Source organism: Dipodomys spectabilis, unplaced genomic scaffold, assembly GCF_019054845.1.
Source record: "Dipodomys spectabilis isolate Male_0828 unplaced genomic scaffold, ASM1905484v1 ptg000210l, whole genome shotgun sequence".
Classification (NCBI taxonomy): domain Eukaryota; kingdom Metazoa; phylum Chordata; class Mammalia; order Rodentia; family Heteromyidae; genus Dipodomys; species Dipodomys spectabilis.
This window is the reverse complement of record NW_024870887.1, coordinates 5,148,593-5,166,766: the sequence shown is the minus strand read 5'-3', so window position 1 is coordinate 5,166,766 and position 18,174 is coordinate 5,148,593. Positions and strand designations below refer to the sequence as shown.

Here is an 18,174-nt window from a genome sequence, read left to right as displayed (position 1 = left end):
AGGGCTCATAGATCCCTCTTAGCACTAAAATTCTACTTGAGCATCCCAATGGGTAGGGCCAGCCCAGAGAGGAAGTAGCCAGGAAACAAGGGCACAGCAGTGTGAGGGACAGGTTCTTGGCCTCTGGAGCCCCAGGAGGTCAACACTTTGAAAAGTGCTTTGAAAATAGCACTTATTTTCTGATTTGTTTTCCTGATGATACTTACAGGATTTTGTTGTTGTCGTTGTTGTTGTTTGAGTCCTGGGGCTTGAACTCAGGGCTCTGCACTGTACTAAGCTTTTTTTGCTCAGGGCTAGTGCTCTACTACTTGAGCCACAGCTCCACTTCTGGCTTTTTGATGGCTAATTGGAGATATGATTTTCCTGCTTTTCATAATTTCCTGACTTTTCCATTGGCTTTAAATTGCAGTCCTCAGATTTCAGCCTTCTATGTAGCTAGGATTACAGGCATGAGCCACCAGTGCCTGGCTAACACATGATTCTTGAATAAGAAGATAGAAGACTAGATAGAAAGAGAATCAATCACTCAGTATCTCTGCTGGGTGATGTGTGTGTGTGCATGCATGCGCATACATGTGCACTTATTGTGTGAGTGTATCCCCCTCTGCCCTGTATATCCTAATCTGACAGGAAAACTAAATCTTTGCCTGTAATTCTAGCTACTCAAGATAATGGGATCCTGAGGATCAAGAATCAAAGCCACCCTTGGGCAACAAAGTCCATGAGATTCTGATCTCCAATTAATCAACAAAAGCCAGATGCGATGCTGTGGCTCAAGTGGTAGAGCACTAGCCTTGATCAAAAAGGCTAAGGGACAACACCCAGGCCCTGAGTTCAAGCCCCAGGACTCCCTCCCATGCCCTCTCCTCCAAAAAGGGAAAACCAAATCTCCAGCCCTCCCGTCTGCAGGGACGCATGAAGCCACCCCATCCCATGGTGCTTTAGCAGCTCACATGCAGCCCTTTTCTGAAGCTATGCCTGCAACTTTTGCCTGCGACCTTTCTCTGAGAACCCATGCATGGATTCATGCATCAGAACCTGAGAAAGACCCAGTCCTGTCCCCCTTTCCCTTGCCACTTTATCACCCCAGAACCTGTGCAGTGACCTCTCATGCTTACCAAATTCTCCCTGCCAACCGAGCTCCTGAGCAGCCTGCCCTGTCTTCCTCCAGTTCAGCAAGCAAGTCTCCTGGGAGTCAGTGGAGCTCCCCCTCTGTCATGTTCAAGACATGACTGCCCTGCTTCTGCTGCTTCATTTTGTCAGAACAAGCCAAGAGCAGTGCCTCATGCCTCTCATCCTACCCAGGAAGTAGGGATCAGGAGAATCAAGATGGGAGGGCAGCCAGGGAGAAAAGTTCAGAAGACCCCATCTCAACCAATAGGCAGAGAGTAGCATGAGCCTGTTCTCTCCGCTGTAGCAGGTGGTGTTACCTTGAAGACTGAAGTCTAGGCCAGCCTAAGCAAAGAGTTAGACCCGATCTCAAAATTAACCAGAGCAAAAACAACTGGAGGCATGGCTCAAGTGGTAGAGCACCTGCTTAGCAAGTGCAAGGTTCTGAGTTAAAAGTCTGGTACCACTAGAAAACAAATGAAAACAAAAAAGATGACCGACCATCTTCTTTAAATTCACTTACCTCCTCTGCTGTGCAGCAAATTCAACCACCAGAACATCGTGCGCTGCATCGGGGTGAGCCTACAAGCCCTGCCCCGATTCATCCTGCTAGAGCTCATGGCTGGCGGAGACCTCAAATCCTTCCTGCGGGAGACTCGCCCACGCCCGGTGAGTGAGGGCCCATCCTCCCCCCCATGGCCCAGGCGGGACAGGAGCAGGGGATGGGGGAGCACGAGGGTAAACCAGGAACCAGTGACTCTGTGAAAGCCCAGGAATCCATTCAAGGGAAACATCAGGACAGAGTGGGAACAACAGCTGAGCCCCAGTCCTAGGAGCCCATCCAAGACTTGAAATGCATTCCTTTGCCCAGCTCCATTGTATGGCCTGGTAACCCGGGACCATCAACTCCAATACAAACTCAGAGAAGGACTTCCAAGCCAGACGTGTCACTCAGTCAATTCCCTATCAACTCATTCTGAATCCACTGAGCTTGTAGCTCAGAGAGGGTTGTTGTTTTCTATTAAAAGAAAGTACCAGAAGATTCAGGAGGGTGCTGCATGTACCTAGGGGAGAGACCTTGGGAAGGATGCGGGAAGCTATGCTCCAGCCTGGCCATGGGACACCGTGTGGCATGGGGCAGTCCACCCTCCTTACCCTCAGATCTGCACAGGTGAACCCCAGGGGCAGGGCTAGAGCACCTCAGAGGTGATTTGAAAGGATGAAGCATGTACTCCTGGCCGCGCATCTAGTGCCCGCTTCTACTGGGCCTTCACGAGGGCCCAACTACCAGGAACTAGACTCAGGTTTAGGTATGGCAAAGGGGCTGCCAGAAGGAAAACTAGCCTGGTTAGAACCTCGATCACCCTCCCCTCCCCAGAGAACAGAGAATACCTCATGACATTCTGCTGCAGAAAGTTGAAAACAGACTGCACTGCTGCAGGGACTTCAACATGGTGGCAGAAAACTCTGAAATGCCATGGATGTTCTGTCTACGGTCAGGTTCAGTTTAAAGCACCTCTGCTTTAAGCCCAGTGTGGTGGTGCACACTTCTAATCTCAGCTACTGGAGAGGCAGAGATCAACATGATAGTTGGAGGCCAGCCTGGGCAAAAGTTAACAAGACCCTCCCATCTCAAATCAGTAAGATAGGGTGGTTCATGGCTGCAGTACCAGCTATAAGGAAGGCAATAGGTTGGAGGATCATGGTCTAAGGCTGACCCTACAGCTCTACCTGAAAAATAACTAAAGCAAGAAGAAGTTGACTAGAATTGGGGTAAGGTTCCTGCCCAGAATGTGCAAGGCCCTGAGTTCAAACACAAACACTGCCAATAATAATAATGGATGATGATGATGATGATAGTAATAATGATAATATTTCCATTTTAGGAATTCCCCACTACTGGGTGGGACTATCCTGGCATCTGGGGAGAATCTCTTCTTGAAAAGACTCAGCAGAAGGGTGGAGGCTGGGGAAGAAAGACTAACCCCATCTCACACTAACCCTTCTCAGCACTTCTGTTCTTGAGACTTTCAGGTTTCCCAGCACCCCCTGGCCGGTGCTAGAAGTCTCACCCCACCAGTTCACAGACAAGAAAACTGTGGCCTGGAGATATTTATTGACTCGCTAAGACCACATGCCAAAAAAAGTTGGGACTAGCACTCAGGACTTGTGATTTCTGGTTGGGTGATCTCTCCAGCCTCCCATTGTGTTTATGCAAATGATCCTCTTTGGGAAGCCAGGAGAGCCAACTCCACTAACCATGGGAATGTCTCTGCCAGCGTCTGGCTTGTACCACAGCACTCCCAGCCGGACAGAGCCAAGAGAGGCCGTGATGCATGTCTCCTCTGGAGAGTTTATAGCCTTCATCCAGGCTGGCCAACAAAGGATGTGCCTTGAAAGTGGGGTGACATTTCCTTTGGCCTAAAAGAGACTCCATGCAGAACAGCTGGAGAGGGGTTTTAACTGCCCAACATTTCGCAAATGCTCTTCTTAATCCACTTTAGGTTTAGCTCTTAGAGAAAAATTAATTTTTAAAGGTATTTTAAGGCTGGGACATGGCACAAGGCCCTAGAGGGGACATTTAAATGTAAGATTTTATGTGTATGTGTGCATGTGTGTGCATGTGTACATGTATGTGTGTGTGCGTGCTACTGGGGTTTGCACTCCGGGCCTTGCCCTTGCCCTTACTACTTGAGCCACAACTCCAGCCCTTCTTGCTTTCAGTTTCAAAAAGGGTCTTCTGTTTGTGTCCAGGCTGGCCTAGACTGCCATCCTGCCCTTTACACTTCCTGTGTACCTGGGATGACAGGCAGGTGCCACCACATCCAGCTTTTTATTGCTTGAGATGGGATCACATGAACTGTTCTGCCCAAGCTGGCCTAGATTTGTACTTCTCCCAATCTGAACCTCCTAAGTAGCTAGGGTTACAGGTATGAGTCACCACATTCAGCCTAAATAGAGGAGTTTTAGTACAACATTATTACCCCTTGGTTTCTTCATGGGTTTCTTAATAAATTTGAGGCGTTCACATAGTTATGAAGGTATGGCCAGAAGAACATACAGAAACATTAAAAGGAAAAGGACACCACTTCATGCTGGATTCAAAGCTGTGCCTATATTCCTAGGTCTGTAGTGAGGCCAGGTATTGGATTTTGAAAGCCTCCAGATGATTTGTAGAGAGAAGTCAAGGTCTAGACCCCTAAGGAGTATCACTGTTGCATTAGATCATCCTTTGTCCTGCTGATGCTGCAATTCCCCTTCCCTTCCCTGGATCGGACACTACGCTGGAAATGAGCTTTACAACTTGGAAGGAGGGGAAGTAAGGAGCAGCCAGCAGGAGAAAATGAGGGAGGGGGTAACAGTGTTTAAAAAGAAATGTACTCATTACCTTACTTATGTAACTGTAAACCCCTGTTCATCACCTTGACAATAAAGATATATTTTTTTTAAAAAAGACCCCTAGCAAGCAGCAGGCCCGGGTTCTGGCTTCTGGAAGAGAGAAGCTCAAGTTTCACATTTCCCTGTCTCCTGCAAGAGCCTCCTTAGTGGATCCCTTCTGTCTCTCCACAGAATCAGCCCTCCTCCCTCACCATGCTGGACCTTCTGCACGTGGCTCGGGACATTGCCTGTGGCTGTCAGTATCTAGAGGAAAATCACTTCATCCACCGGTGAGTCACATGACCTTGCTCTTCCTACCACTTTGTGTGTGCTTCCCAGGTGCCACAGGGCCAGATATTCCCCTAGCAGCACAAGAGGTCTCTCTGCAGAGCTGTTCATGTGATGTAGCTTTGAAGGGTAGCAGACTCCCAGGGCTTCTCCTGCGCATGTGTGTAGGCCTGTGAATTTCACCAGACCTCTTGAGGGCCTCTGCCTAAACATTCAAGCCCTACACTAAACTCAAAGGCACAAAGACTCTGTTACTTTATTCACCTTCCTATTTCTGGCATAGAGTAGGGGACAGCATGGATATTGGTTGGAAAAAATAGGCTTTTGTCTGAAATGAGTTATAATAGTTATTTTCTTTCATCTATACGACACTTCTTTTGATCCTTGTATGTTAATGCTGTTTGAGTATCACATCTATACTTTGTGCTGTAAACACCATAGATCATCTATTTCTTTTCTTCTGACTGTTGATGCAGCTTGAGCTGAAATCAGAAAAGTGGAAAAGATTATTTGGGCTCTTTGCAAAGCTTTTCCTAATGATTTGCTTATAATTCCATAAATAATAGCCTGGTGGAGTCACTATGATTTATGAACCCCTGTCTTCAAAGAGTTGAAGGCATGTTCATCACAATTACAATATGTAAGCACAAAGTAGAAAATGAGAGCTGCTATGTGAGTTGAAAAGTAGCAAAGTGATTAGTTTGTGATAAGCTAGGCCCTCCCCTTCCTACACCCCCCAATAGAGTAGGGAAAAGAGATGAGGGTGTACACTTGCCCAAGCCCCAAAGTGACTCCTAAAGGGACAGTAACCTTTCTTATCTAGCTCGTCACTTTACTATTGCTCCAACATTGTCTCTGTGTCTTTGTGTCTCACACATAAGTACCAATAACTGGGTTTGGATTCAGGGCCTAGACACTGTCCTTTAGCTTTTTCCCTCAAAGTTGACTCTCTACCTCTTGAGCCACAGCTCTACTTCCAGCCTTTTGATGATTAATTGGGGGTAAGAGTCTCCTGGATTTTCCTGCCCAGGCTGGCTTTGAGCCATGATCCTCAGATCTCAGCCTCCTAAGTAGCTAGGATTACAAGTGTGAGCCACCAACACAGGGCTTGCTCCATCATTTTGATCTGAAGTTACTCTTGGATTTGAACCTTTTCCAACTCTTACTTCATTCTGCCTGATAGAAATAATAGAAGCACAAGAGGATCTGAGACCAAAGCCCTGTATCCTCATCCAAAGCCTCATTGTCTGCTTCAAAGGGCAGCTTAGTTGCGTTCCTGCCCTTTCTGTTATGCTCAGAACTGGCCAGAAATCTCAACTCTGGACTCTTCTCACTGCTCACTTAAGACAAGGCTGGGAGGCAACTATTGGTTAGAGACACTTTCCTGTTTCCTCTCCATGTCCTTTAAGTCTAGACTCATGTGAGAACAACTTGGGTATGGTGACTTCCAGTATTTCCCTTTGCTTTTCATTACAGCTACTTCTTGTGTATCTTTGGCCACTTTTGAAACCAGAGCACATGGAGTCTGGCTGTGGGACCACCTCTACCTTTCCTCTGTCATTCTAAGATCTGCTGTCTTAGAGTTGTGACACACCATGATAACACCCAGTAAATAGTCACTAAAGATTAACATTCAATCCCAGAGCCATTGTTACTTTTTTTTAAATCATTTTTAAGAAATTAAGTTGGTTGAAGATCAACTCAAGAATTTATGAGATGGCCTGTTTTAAGTAAAAGCAAACTTCCGGCAGCAGTCATCCATCTTCCCCAAAGAGAGATGGGGTCACTTGGTAATTTATAGTAGAAGAGCACCTTTTGCTTCATTGCTAGGAGGGAGGTCCGTGGTTTACTCCCATGACAAAATTGCCTCTATTCCTTCCTCCTCCTTCAGCCAAGTATCTGCCCTGAAGATTCATGGACTTTTGAGACGTATGCCTTCTGAATTCAGAGTAGTCTCCCCCACCAGAACCACAGGCTCCATTTTGTTTTCATTAAATCTCTTGCCTTTGGACATGGTTTACTGCAATTGCAAGAATTATGTGCCATTCTACCAAATCTTAGTATATTCTATGATATTACATCAACTTCCTTGTCATTAAATTCAAGATCACTTTTTAAAGTAACTATTTTATATGCATCAGCGTAAAGACCTTTCTGGGACCATAAATATTGTTCCTAGTCTACTTCACTATATTTCTCTTGAGACTTAATAGCCATATATCCAACTGTTTTCTTTTTCTTGATGTCATACATTTTATGATTTTTTATGGTTTTATTGGGAGCCTGTTATGCACCATCGTCCCTCCAAAACTCAACTTAAACCTTATGAATTAGGTCAGTGGTCTTAGCAATAACCATTCTCCACTCCAGCCCATTGTTCTTGCATTCCAAGCAATGATCACTGTCCCAGGGCCTATTTTTTTTAATACTAGCTTAGCCTATTTTCCAAATGCTTTCTCAACCAAGGATTAGAACCTCCATGAAGCCAGCTGAAAATACAAAAACACCATCTGTTGTCCCCAAAGGTACTTCTTGGTTTTTCCTGCACAGGACTTTAATATTATTAGAGACCATTCCAGATTTGTCTCTATAATCTTGATTCCTATATGCATGTCCCTGGATAAGCAGTCATAGTCATGGTAGATAAGTCTTAGAAAACTTTGGATCATGTCTGGAGGCTTCCTACAGAAAAATGGGCCACTTGGAGCCTGCAACCAAGAAATCAGTCTCACAAAGTTTAGCAAATGCTCGAGAGATAACCATGAGTTCCAGAGCCATAATGGCTAGAAGTATATGGGGGAATATCAGCAAATCGTGCTAAACCAGAACACCTCTTCACACTACTGGCAAAAAGCAATCTGTAGGCTGGGCATCAGTGACTCACACCTGTAATTCTAGCTACTCAGGAGGCTGAGATCTGAGGGTTACAGTTCAAAGCCAGTCCAAGCAGGAAAGTCTGTGAGACTCCTATCTCCAATAAAGCATTCAGAAAACCGGAAATGCCACTGTGGCTCAAGTGTTAGAGCACTGGCCTTGAGCTAAACAGCCGAGGGACAGCACCCAGGTCCAGAGTTCAAGCCCCATAGACCGACAAAAAAGAAAGCAACCTGTAGTCTATACATAACAAGGGCCTAAAACCCAACAGCATTTCTTATGCCTCTATATTAGTTTGATATATTAGTTTGATGTTTTAGTAAAAGCAAAGTAACAATAGTATCTTACATGCTTGTTATGAGAATTAGTCATGAAGCCCTTGAACAAGGCTTAATACAGAGTAAAAGGTCATTAAATTCTAATTCCTATTGCTATTGTCTTCATTATTATTGTCCCATTAGCCATTTTCCATCATTTCCCTTGTTCCTATCCCATTTCTCTATTACTTCTGAGGTCTAGAATTAACATAGCTATTTCTTTCACACTGACATATAATATAGCAAAGGAAATAAAGAGCAAAAGATGGAACTGTGTGAACTTCTGATTGAAGCTGAAGATCCTAATAATGGATGTTATTTATTTATTTTCCCAGGATGAAATTAGGAAACACATTTTCTCATTTTTTTTTTTCCTCCTCAGGGATATTGCTGCCAGAAACTGCCTCCTCACCTGTCCTGGTACTGGAAGAATAGCAAAGATTGGAGACTTTGGGATGGCACGAGACATCTATAGGTAAGCAAACTACTGTCCCCCATTGAAGCCTGTCTCTACTACCCTGTACCCACAAACGAACAGCCTACAGCTGATGGACCTTACCTGCTTTCCTGGCACCTTGTCAACTTTCTGCACGAAGTTTCAGTAAGTTCCTTTCAGGATAAAGGGAGACCTTAATCAGTATCCATGCTGGCACATCTACTTCCAAGCAGTCATTTGACACTTGTCTCTCTGGCTCCCTTCCTCTCAGGCTGCTGTGTTCTCAGAATGGTTCTGAGTAACTTGGATACTTGTGATGGGGAAAACCTCCAAGTGAGCTTATAACTACTCAACCCCTTTCCTCCCCCTGTGGGCTCAAGAGCTCCCAGGATTTTTCCCTGTCATATGTTCAATGCTACTGGAAAAAATAATCATAACTTTTAAAAAATGCTTCTTGGGGAAGTGGTGCTGTGGCTCAAGTGGTAGAGCGCTAGCCTTGAGCTGAAGAGCTGAGGGACAGCACCCAAGCCCCATGACCAACAACAACAACAAAAATGCTTCTTGGGCTGAAGATAGAACCCTGTGGCCTAACCTCTTTAATAAAGCCCAAGATTTGATCCCCAACAACAACAATATTGCCTAGTAGGTTTCAAAACCTATTTTTAAACATGAAGCACTTTCTCTTATACTTTCCTTCCCAACTTGTAGTTTATTCTTTTCCTCATTATTATTTTTTTTTTTTTTGGGTCCGGTCGTGGGGCCTGAACTCTGGGCCTGGGCGCTGTCCCTCAGCTCTTCAGCTCAAGGCTAGTGCTCTACCACTTGAGCCACAGCGCCACTTCCGGCTTTTTTCTTTTTGCTTATGTGGTGCTAAGGAATCGAACCCAGGGCCTTGAGCATGCAAGGCAAGCGCTCTACCACTGAGCCACCTTCCCAGCCCCTCTTTTCCTCATTATTGACAACCATGACTGGCTACATGCACAAGTTGGGCAAGTCTTTCCTCTTCATAGTCACTGATAAATGCCTTCCCTAACTCTCTGGGGAAGGGCAGAGACATAGTTATATAGAGTGGTAACTCTTTGGGGACTGTTGGACGTAATCTGGCACCCCTGAGGACAATGATCAGAAATGGTACTGTGTTCAGAGAGGCAAAGATCCTGCTTCTGAGCTAAGACCACAGAGGAGCAGAAGGGGAGGACTCAGTAGGTGAGAATGTCTCCAAAGCTGTGTTTGTGATTTTCATATCCTCCTCTTAACCTTTTAAACCTAGAGTCTCAGCATTTCTTTCCTACTGTCTCAGAATACCCCAATAGTCTCTAGTTTAAAATATAATGCTGTGGTGTGTTATCAGGCTCTGCCTTCCACTCTGACATGTCAGCTTCCACTCTGTATGTCAGCTTTCTGCCACTGTGACAAATACCTGAGACAAATCCACTTAAAAGGAAGAAGAGGTTTATGTTGGCTCACAGTTCTGGAGGTTTCAATCCATGCTCATTTGGCCCTATTGCTTTGGGCGTGTAGCAACACAGTATATCATGGTAGGAGCATGTGGCACCAACACAGGCCCCATGTTCATCTCATGGTAGCCAGGAAGTAAAGGGAGAAAGAACTGGACTAGGGTCCTAATATCACCTTCAAGGCCATGCCTTCAATAATAACTTGATTTCCTTCCCCATGGCCTCATCTACTAAAAGTTTCACTAGCTCCCAATCATGCCATAGGCTGGTGACTAAGGCTTTCAGGAGACAATTGAGATCCTTACTCAGGCTTTTAACCACCCTCGTTTACCTACAGTCCCACTGCTCTCCCATACGAGGCAATTTTGTGGGTCAGGAATTTCTTGACATCTTAACTCCATCCATGCTCCTCTGTGAGACTTTCCTCATATCTTACCCCTGCCTCACATAGGGCAAATTAATCCTTCATTTGTGGCACTGAATTTTGTCCCTACTACTTTGTCATGTTCAGTGTCTGTGCACTGACTGCAGATATGTCTCCTTCTACTCAACTGTATCCTTGGGAGACGGATGATGACATATTTATGTCCTCAGCTTATGGCAGAGTACCTGATACATACCAATAACTCCCTACATGTTTATTGAAGTAATTAATTAATATAGACAGCTGGTGAGGAGCTGTCTCCCATAACGCATCCAGACACAGAACACAGGCTAGGTGTAGAATTGGCTTAAAAGGTAGATGAGTTAATTTATTAGTTTTTCTCAGAGACGTGCACTAATGACATTACTGATGAAAACTCCTCAATTTAATTCATCTGTGTATTAAGCTAACTCTAGGCCCAGCCCTAAGTTCTCCTGTCCGGGTGTGTTATGGGAACAACCCCTGCCAGCTGTCTAGATGTGTCGAGCGCCTGTATTGAGCTAAATACTGCTGTGCAAGTGCCACAGAGGATCCAAAATGAACAAGACAGCAACCCTCCTCTCAGTTCTCCCATTTTGGATCCTACATTACTGCAGGTCATCAAAAACATAATGTACTTAGAAGGCTGGAGTCGTGTTATTCATTGTGAGTTATAATAAAAAAATATCCAACAGGGAGATCTCAACATCTGCTAGCAGGGATCTTAGTCATTGCATAGATCTTTTCCTTTGTGCCTCAAGTGCGCCATTAAAGGATGCCAAAGTTCTTAACTAAATGATCTGTGCTGTCCCGCTCTCCTCTGGAACCACCAAGGACTCCTCCGATTTCAATCCTTTAATGGGGAAAACTGTGTTGCTGCCATGTTCTCAAGTTTCTGTGTGGTGCCATCTCCAGATCCGAACTTGGTGTCTTCTTCCTCCCCACAGAGCCAGCTACTATAGAAAGGGAGGGTGTGCCATGCTGCCGGTTAAGTGGATGCCCCCAGAGGCCTTCATGGAAGGAATATTTACTTCTAAAACAGACACATGGTGAGTCTTCCTACCGTGCTGATGCAGGCACCCCCCGAGGCTTTAGGTGGTGTTCCTGGGCCAAATGAGCCACGCTCCTCACTGAGCCCCTGGGCTAATGGGGAAAGGAAAGGGAGAGAAAAGACTGGATATGACTCACAGTGGTGGTTCTCATTGGAGAGCTTCTTAAAATGAGGATTACTGGACCTACCCTGAGAGTCTCTAATTCAAGCCTGGAGTCCCACTGGACACTTGCATTTCCAACAGGTTCTAAACTGAGGCTGACTTTGCTGGCTGGGAGAACCACATGTTGAGAGCCTCATGTAATTGTATGTGACAAATGAAACCTGCGTTCCCTCACAAAGCATACACATGGATGTGTGTTCTCAGAGCATACAAACACATATACATATATACACACACATGCATCAAAAAAGGAAGATTTTTAATTACATTAAAAAATCTTTGTTTTCCAAAGATACAGATGACAAAGACAAAACTTCAGAGACTAGCAAGTTCATGAATAAGTGGAACCTTAGCATACACACACAGATATGTGTGTTTTAGAGCATGCAAATATATACACACATGTGCATGCATGCACACACACCAATAAAGGGAGATTTTTAATTGCATTAAAAATTCTTTGTCTGGAAAAGACAGAGATGATGACAAAAACAAAACTTCAGAGATTAGAAAGTTCATGACTAGTAGACCCTTGCTGAGATCAAATCCTCTAGTGCATTGACTCACCCCCCCCCACACACACACACACCATTCCCGCCCCCATCTCCATCATCAAGTCTGAGATTCTCTTTCCAGGGAGATTCAACTAAGTCCCTTAGGTCTTAGGAACATAAACCTCAGCAAGGGAGTGGTACTCTAAGAACTATGCCAGGATATTTTCTTTTCTTTCCTTAAATGCTGATGCCAGTGCTAGGTCTTGAATTCAGAACCTCTCACTCTTGCTTAGCCTTCTTGCCTATGACTGGTGATTTACCATTTGAGTCATGCCTCTAGCTCAACATTTTGCTGGTTAATTGGATGTGAGGTCTTGTAGACTTTTCTGACCAAGCCTGACCTCAAACTGAACCTCCAGGCCTCAGCCTCTTGAATAGCTGAGATTATAGGCATGAGCCACAGGTGTGTGGCAACAGAAGAACTTTCTTCTGAAGTGTGTCTATATAAAGATGGATTGTTCTCAGCACCAAGAACAGGCAGGGAGGGGAAGTCCTGGGGGAAATAAGCATTGAAGATACTGACAATGAGGTCACCAGTGTAGTAGACTGAGCACCAAAGATCTTAATCCCAGAAGCTCACCATTGTTAGCTTGGAAGAAAAGGAAGGCTGGATGTGATGATACAGGCTTGTAGTACCAGCTACTCAAGAAACAGAAGTAAGCTCGTCATCCGTGGCTCACACCTGTAACCCTAGCTACTCAGGAGACTGTGATCTGAGGATCACAGTTTGAGCCCAGGCAGGAAAGTCTATGAGACTCTATATCCACTAAACTACCAAAGAAGCGGGAAGTGGAGCTGTGGCTCAAAGTGGTGGCTGTGGCTCAAAGTTTGAGCTGTGGCTCAAACTTCTTTAGCCTTAAGCTAAAGAAGTTCAAGACAACACTCAGGCCCTGAGTTCAAGGCCCAGGATTGGCAACAAATAGGAAAAAAGAAACAAGAGGATCAATGTTCAAGGCAAATTCAGAGAAAGTTAGTAGAAGCTTATCTCAGAAACAAAAAGGACTGGGCATGTGAGTTCAGCCCCTAGTAGGAGGAAGAGAAACAGAAGAAAGAGGAGGAAGAGGAAAAGGAGGAAAAAGAGAGGAGAGGAGGAAAAGGAGGAGTAACAATAAGAGAAGTGAGAGGAAGAAGAGGGAAAGGATGAATTAAGATGACAATCTTGACAAGAGGTAGTTTTCTAGGAGCAAATGTCATCACATGGGTCCTTCATTGACCTCTATCTTCAGCCCAAGAAGGAATAGTAAATGCTACCCTCAGTGAAGGAAGAGGCAGCACAGATGTGGGCTCAAGGGGTTCTGGCTGTTACCAAAAGCTGGGAGAAGCCTGCAACAAACTCTCCCCTAAGAGCCTTCGGAGGGAGCACTCCCTGCCGACACCATGCGGTCAGTCAAGTGACACCAAATTTGCTGGTTAATTGGACTTCTCTACTCAGGCTGACTTTGAACCTTGATCTTCAGTTCTCAGCTTCCTGAGTAGCTAGGATTCCAGGCATGAGCCATCCATGTCTGGCTAACATTCATTTTCTTTAAATATATGATGACAGAAATATTAAAAGTAATGGATGGATTGGAATATACAGTTAAATAAATCTTCTGGAAGAATAAAACAACGCTAAAAGAATAGTTACATAGGAAAGAAAAGAGAAGAAAATTGAGACAATTAGAACATTCGATCCATTAAATTGATGAGATGGGAGTCACAGAAAGAAAGAAGTGAAGAGAATAAAAATATGGAAATAATTCAAGATTTCCCAGAATCAGATATAAATCTCATGAGTCAAAGTACTCACCAAATGCCAAGTGCCATGGGTAAAAAAAAAGAGCCACACGGGCTGGGAAGGTGGCTCAGTGGTAGAGCGCTTGCCTTGCATGCTTGAGACCCTGGGTTCGATTCCTCAGCACCACATAAGCAGAAAAAAAAAGCCGGAAGTGGCGCTGTGGCTCAAGTGGTAGAGCGCTAGCCTTGAGCTGAAGAGCTGAGGGATAGCGCCCAGGCCCAGAGTTCAGGCCCCACGACCGGACCCAAAAATAAAGAGGCACATGAGATCACACGCCATGGACTTCCACACCAGTGGTAGTGAAGATTGTGCATGCTAACAAGTAGACTAAACTAACCGTGGAAACACTCACAGATAAAAGAGAGTGCAGAGCATGGAATAGCTTAAAGTGGGGTCCCTGCATCAGCAGCCGAAACATCACCTGGCAACTCATTAGAAGTCCAAACTCGCAGCCCCCACCTCAGGCCTAATATGACAGAAATGCTTGGGAGTGGGACCCAGTAATCTGTGTTTTAATAGACTCTCTAGAAAATTCCTTTGTGCACCAAAGGTGGAATATCAGTCACCTAACCTACCCAGAGGCAGAAGAGAACTTAGTAATGGTTCTGAACACATGCATAGCTATGGCCCATTGGTTCTGCTCTTAAGTACCACCATTCATGAAAGGTTGACACAAATACTCTTGGGAAGAGATGTTCATTGGCTCATTGTTGAAATACAGAAAAGACAAAAACAACCCAACTCTCCCATGAGCAACAGATAGAAAGATAAGCTGTTCATAATGCTTGTGTTTGTGTGTGAGTGTGAGAAAGAGAGAGAGAGAGAGAGGGAGAGAGACAGAGAGAGAGACAGAGAGAGAGAGAGAATGTGTCCTGGGGCCTAAACTCAGGGCCTAGATGCAGTCCCTAGCCTTTTTTGCTCAAGATTGACACTCTACCACTTGAGCCACACCTCCACCACATCTGGCATTTTGGTGGTTAAGTAACAATAACAGTCTTACTGGCTTTCTTGTGCAGACTGGCTTCAAATAGCAATCCTCAGATTTCAGCCTCCTGAGTATCTGATTATGATCATGAGCCACCAGCATTAGGTAATAGGCTGTTCATTTTTATCTTGGAAAATAGCTCAGCAATATAAAAAAATTCTATATTAACATTGATACGTGTGTATTACAAAAATTACACTCAGTGCAAGAAGAGGGAGGAGTAAACTACAAAAAAAAAAAAAAGGAGTAGTTTAAAACTCAGGTATAAAGCCAGGCATTGGTGGCTCACACTTATAATCCTATCGAGTCAGAAGTCTGAGATCTAAGGATCATTGTTTGAAGCCAGCATGGGCAGAAAAGTCCATGAGATTCTCATCTTTAATTAATTAGCAAAAAGTCAGAAATGGAAATGTGGCTAAAGTCCTAGAGTGCCATCCTTGAGTGGAAAAAATAAGTGAGAAGACAAGGCGCTGAGCGTAAGTCCAAGTAACAAGTACCAAGTACCAAAAACTTGTTAATAATTTTACAATGCAAAAATTAAGTCTGTAATATAGAATCTTCATATTTTATGCCTTCTCACATTCTTAGAGAATGTCAAAGTACACCAGGAAAATACATTGGAACCTCAGTGAAGGGAAGGGAGGGAAGAAGAGCTAAAGATGGGGTTTTTGTGTATCTATTTTATTTATTCAGAAAAAAAGGAGTGCTGTCCCAAAGGTGAAATAACATCTAGATTCTCTCAAAAGACGCTGATATCTACTTATCTCAAAGATCTATCTATCTATCTAAATATCATTTATATTTAATCATCATATCTGTCTACTAAATCTAGCTAGTTAGGTAAATTTGAAATATCTTCTATGCAGGTATGAAAATAGCACAATGAAACTCCTTTGTACAACTACTGTAGGCTAATAAAAGAAAAAAAAACTAACTCTAGACAGAAAGAAAATGTATAGCTAAAATTCTTCAAGCCAGCTTCTTGCTTGTTTGATTTTTGCTGTTATGCTTTGCTAGGGAGGGCTTAAAGACCACTAGAGAGGCAAAATATATGTGCAGGCAATTAGTACACAACACAGTCAAGAGCTCTGGCAGTCTAGTCCCATCTGTGTTAGGCCTGTATTGTCACAGTCTCTGCTACAACCTGCTCATCTTCAAAATATGGAAAACACCTTTGACCAATCTTCTTCACAACAATATCTGAAATTTCACCAAGATGACAACAAGAGTGTTTTATGTTCCATAAAAGTATAGTTCCCTATAATTTTTATGTCAGCAGTGATTAACAACAGAAAGCTACTTCCAGACATTAAAGACAGGATTTATTTAAAAAAAAAAAAAAAAGGCCAGGTGCTAGTGGCTCACACCTGTATTCCTAGCTACTCGGAAGAAAAGTAAGAGAAGAGGAGGGTTGGTTAAGACACACTGTATTCATAAACTGCTTTGTTAAATGCAAATCCTTTGTACAACTACTTAAAGATAATAAAAATATTTTTAATGAGAATTTTTGGAAATGGCGCTGGAGCTCACATGGTAGAGCGCTAGCCTTGAGCTGAAGAGCTGTGGGACAGCACCCAGGCCCAGAGTTCAAGCCCCATGACCAACAAAAAAAAAAAAGAGAGAGAGAATTTTTTTTAAGAGCAATGACTTCTAAGAAATTTTCATTAAATTTCAAATCTTTAGATTTGAACATTTATATTTCTAATTTTTACCATTTTGTCTTTATTAAATTTCCTTTCTTGAAAATAGTTTTTCTCTAGTTTTTCAAGTTACAATAAAACATAATAAAATATTCCTTTAAAAAATAAAATATTAAATGAGGGAAGGGGTAACAAGTTTGACAAGAAATATACTTATTACCTTACTTATGTAACTGTAACTCCTCTGTACATCACCTTGACAATAAAAAGAAAGACAAAAATAAATAAATAAAATAAAATATTGCCAGGTGCTCATGGTTCATGCCTGTAATCCTAGCTACTCAGGAGGCTGAAATCTGAAGGTCACAGTTCAAAGCCAGCCCAGGCAAGAAAGTCCATGAGATTCTTATCTCCAATAAACTACTCAGAAAAAAGCCAGAAGTGGTACTGTAGCTCAAGTGGAAGGGCACTACTCTTGAGGGAAAGAAGCTCAGAGACAGTGCCCAGGCCCTGAGTTCAAGCCCCAAGACTGGCAAATTAATAAATGTTGATCCTTTAGGAATTTAGGATTTCAAATAAATTTTTAATCAAAATGCCAAACAAAATTGATTTGGAACATAGTCCTAAAAATCACCTCATAAGTCAGTTAAAATAAAAGCAAGAAATCAGAAAAAATAAGAGGAAACACTTTACATATATAGTAAAAACAAATACATGAAAAGCAAAGCAGAGTTGGGCACTGGTGATTCATGCTTCTAATCCTCAGGAGGCTTAAATCTGAGGATTACTGTTCAACCCAGCCAAGGAGGAACATCTCTGAAACTCTTATCTCCAGTTAGTCATGTTTCTAATCCTCAGGAGGCTGAAATCTGAGGATTGCTGTTTAAAATAGCCAAGCAGGAAAATCTCTGAAACTCTTATCTCCAGTTAACCACCAAAACAAACTCAGAAGTGGAGCTGTGGCTCAAGTGGTAGGGGGCTAGCTTTGAGCAAAACAGCTCAGGAACACCACCTAGGTCTTGAATTCAAGCCCCAAGATTGGCACAAAAATAAAGTAAAACAGAATTGTCTTAAAGCAAGAAGCTGAGAAATAGATGAGATGAATAGATAAGTCAAAAATGGACCTGTTTTCAATCATCAATCAATAGGTATAAGAAATATTACTTAATGAAGGAGTAATTGTTTAGAAAAGTTAATTTAGTTCCTCATAGTACACACCAAGTTAAATTCCCATTTAATCTGAGAAGAGAAAAAAAAAAAAACACAACTATGAGAAAACAGCAAATATCTCATCTTTGGTGAAGAAAGCATTGCATGATTATAAAATCAGTGATCATAGAAAATGTTTATAGATTTAACTACCTAAAATCAGTGCTCATAGAAAATTTTATAGACTTAACTACCTAAATATAAAAATGTTTATCATGTTAGAAAGTAAAATTAGAAAGCAACTAATAGAAGAGTGAATTTTTGAGGAAAGACTAATATCTTTTGCACATGTAAAGAACGTAGCCAGATACACTGGTATGTGCCTATAATCCTAGCTACCCAGGAGGTGGAAATCAAGATCATGATTAAAGACCAGCTCAGGCTAAAATGCAAGAGTCTATCTTTTTTTAAAAAATCAGCAAAAAATGGCTGGAAATCTGAATCAAATAGTAGAGTCCCTACCTAGCAAGAATGAGATACTGAGTTTAAATCACACCAAGGCTGGTGGGGGGTGGGGGGAGAACGGGAAGTT

The 18,174-nt window shown here is 43.1% G+C and overlaps 1 protein-coding gene across 1 annotated transcript in view; it reads left to right on the top strand.

Annotated features, from left to right (window-relative positions):
- Alk (ALK receptor tyrosine kinase) overlaps positions 1-18,174 on the top strand; it is a 507,293-nt gene that overhangs the window by 475,741 nt on the left and 13,378 nt on the right. Inside the window, exons 22-25 of the mRNA XM_042696640.1 lie at positions 1,650-1,779; positions 4,681-4,778; positions 8,350-8,442; positions 11,211-11,312. Coding sequence (XP_042552574.1) covers positions 1,650-1,779; positions 4,681-4,778; positions 8,350-8,442; positions 11,211-11,312 — 423 coding nt within the window. The remainder of the gene's footprint in view (positions 1-1,649; positions 1,780-4,680; positions 4,779-8,349; positions 8,443-11,210; positions 11,313-18,174) is intronic.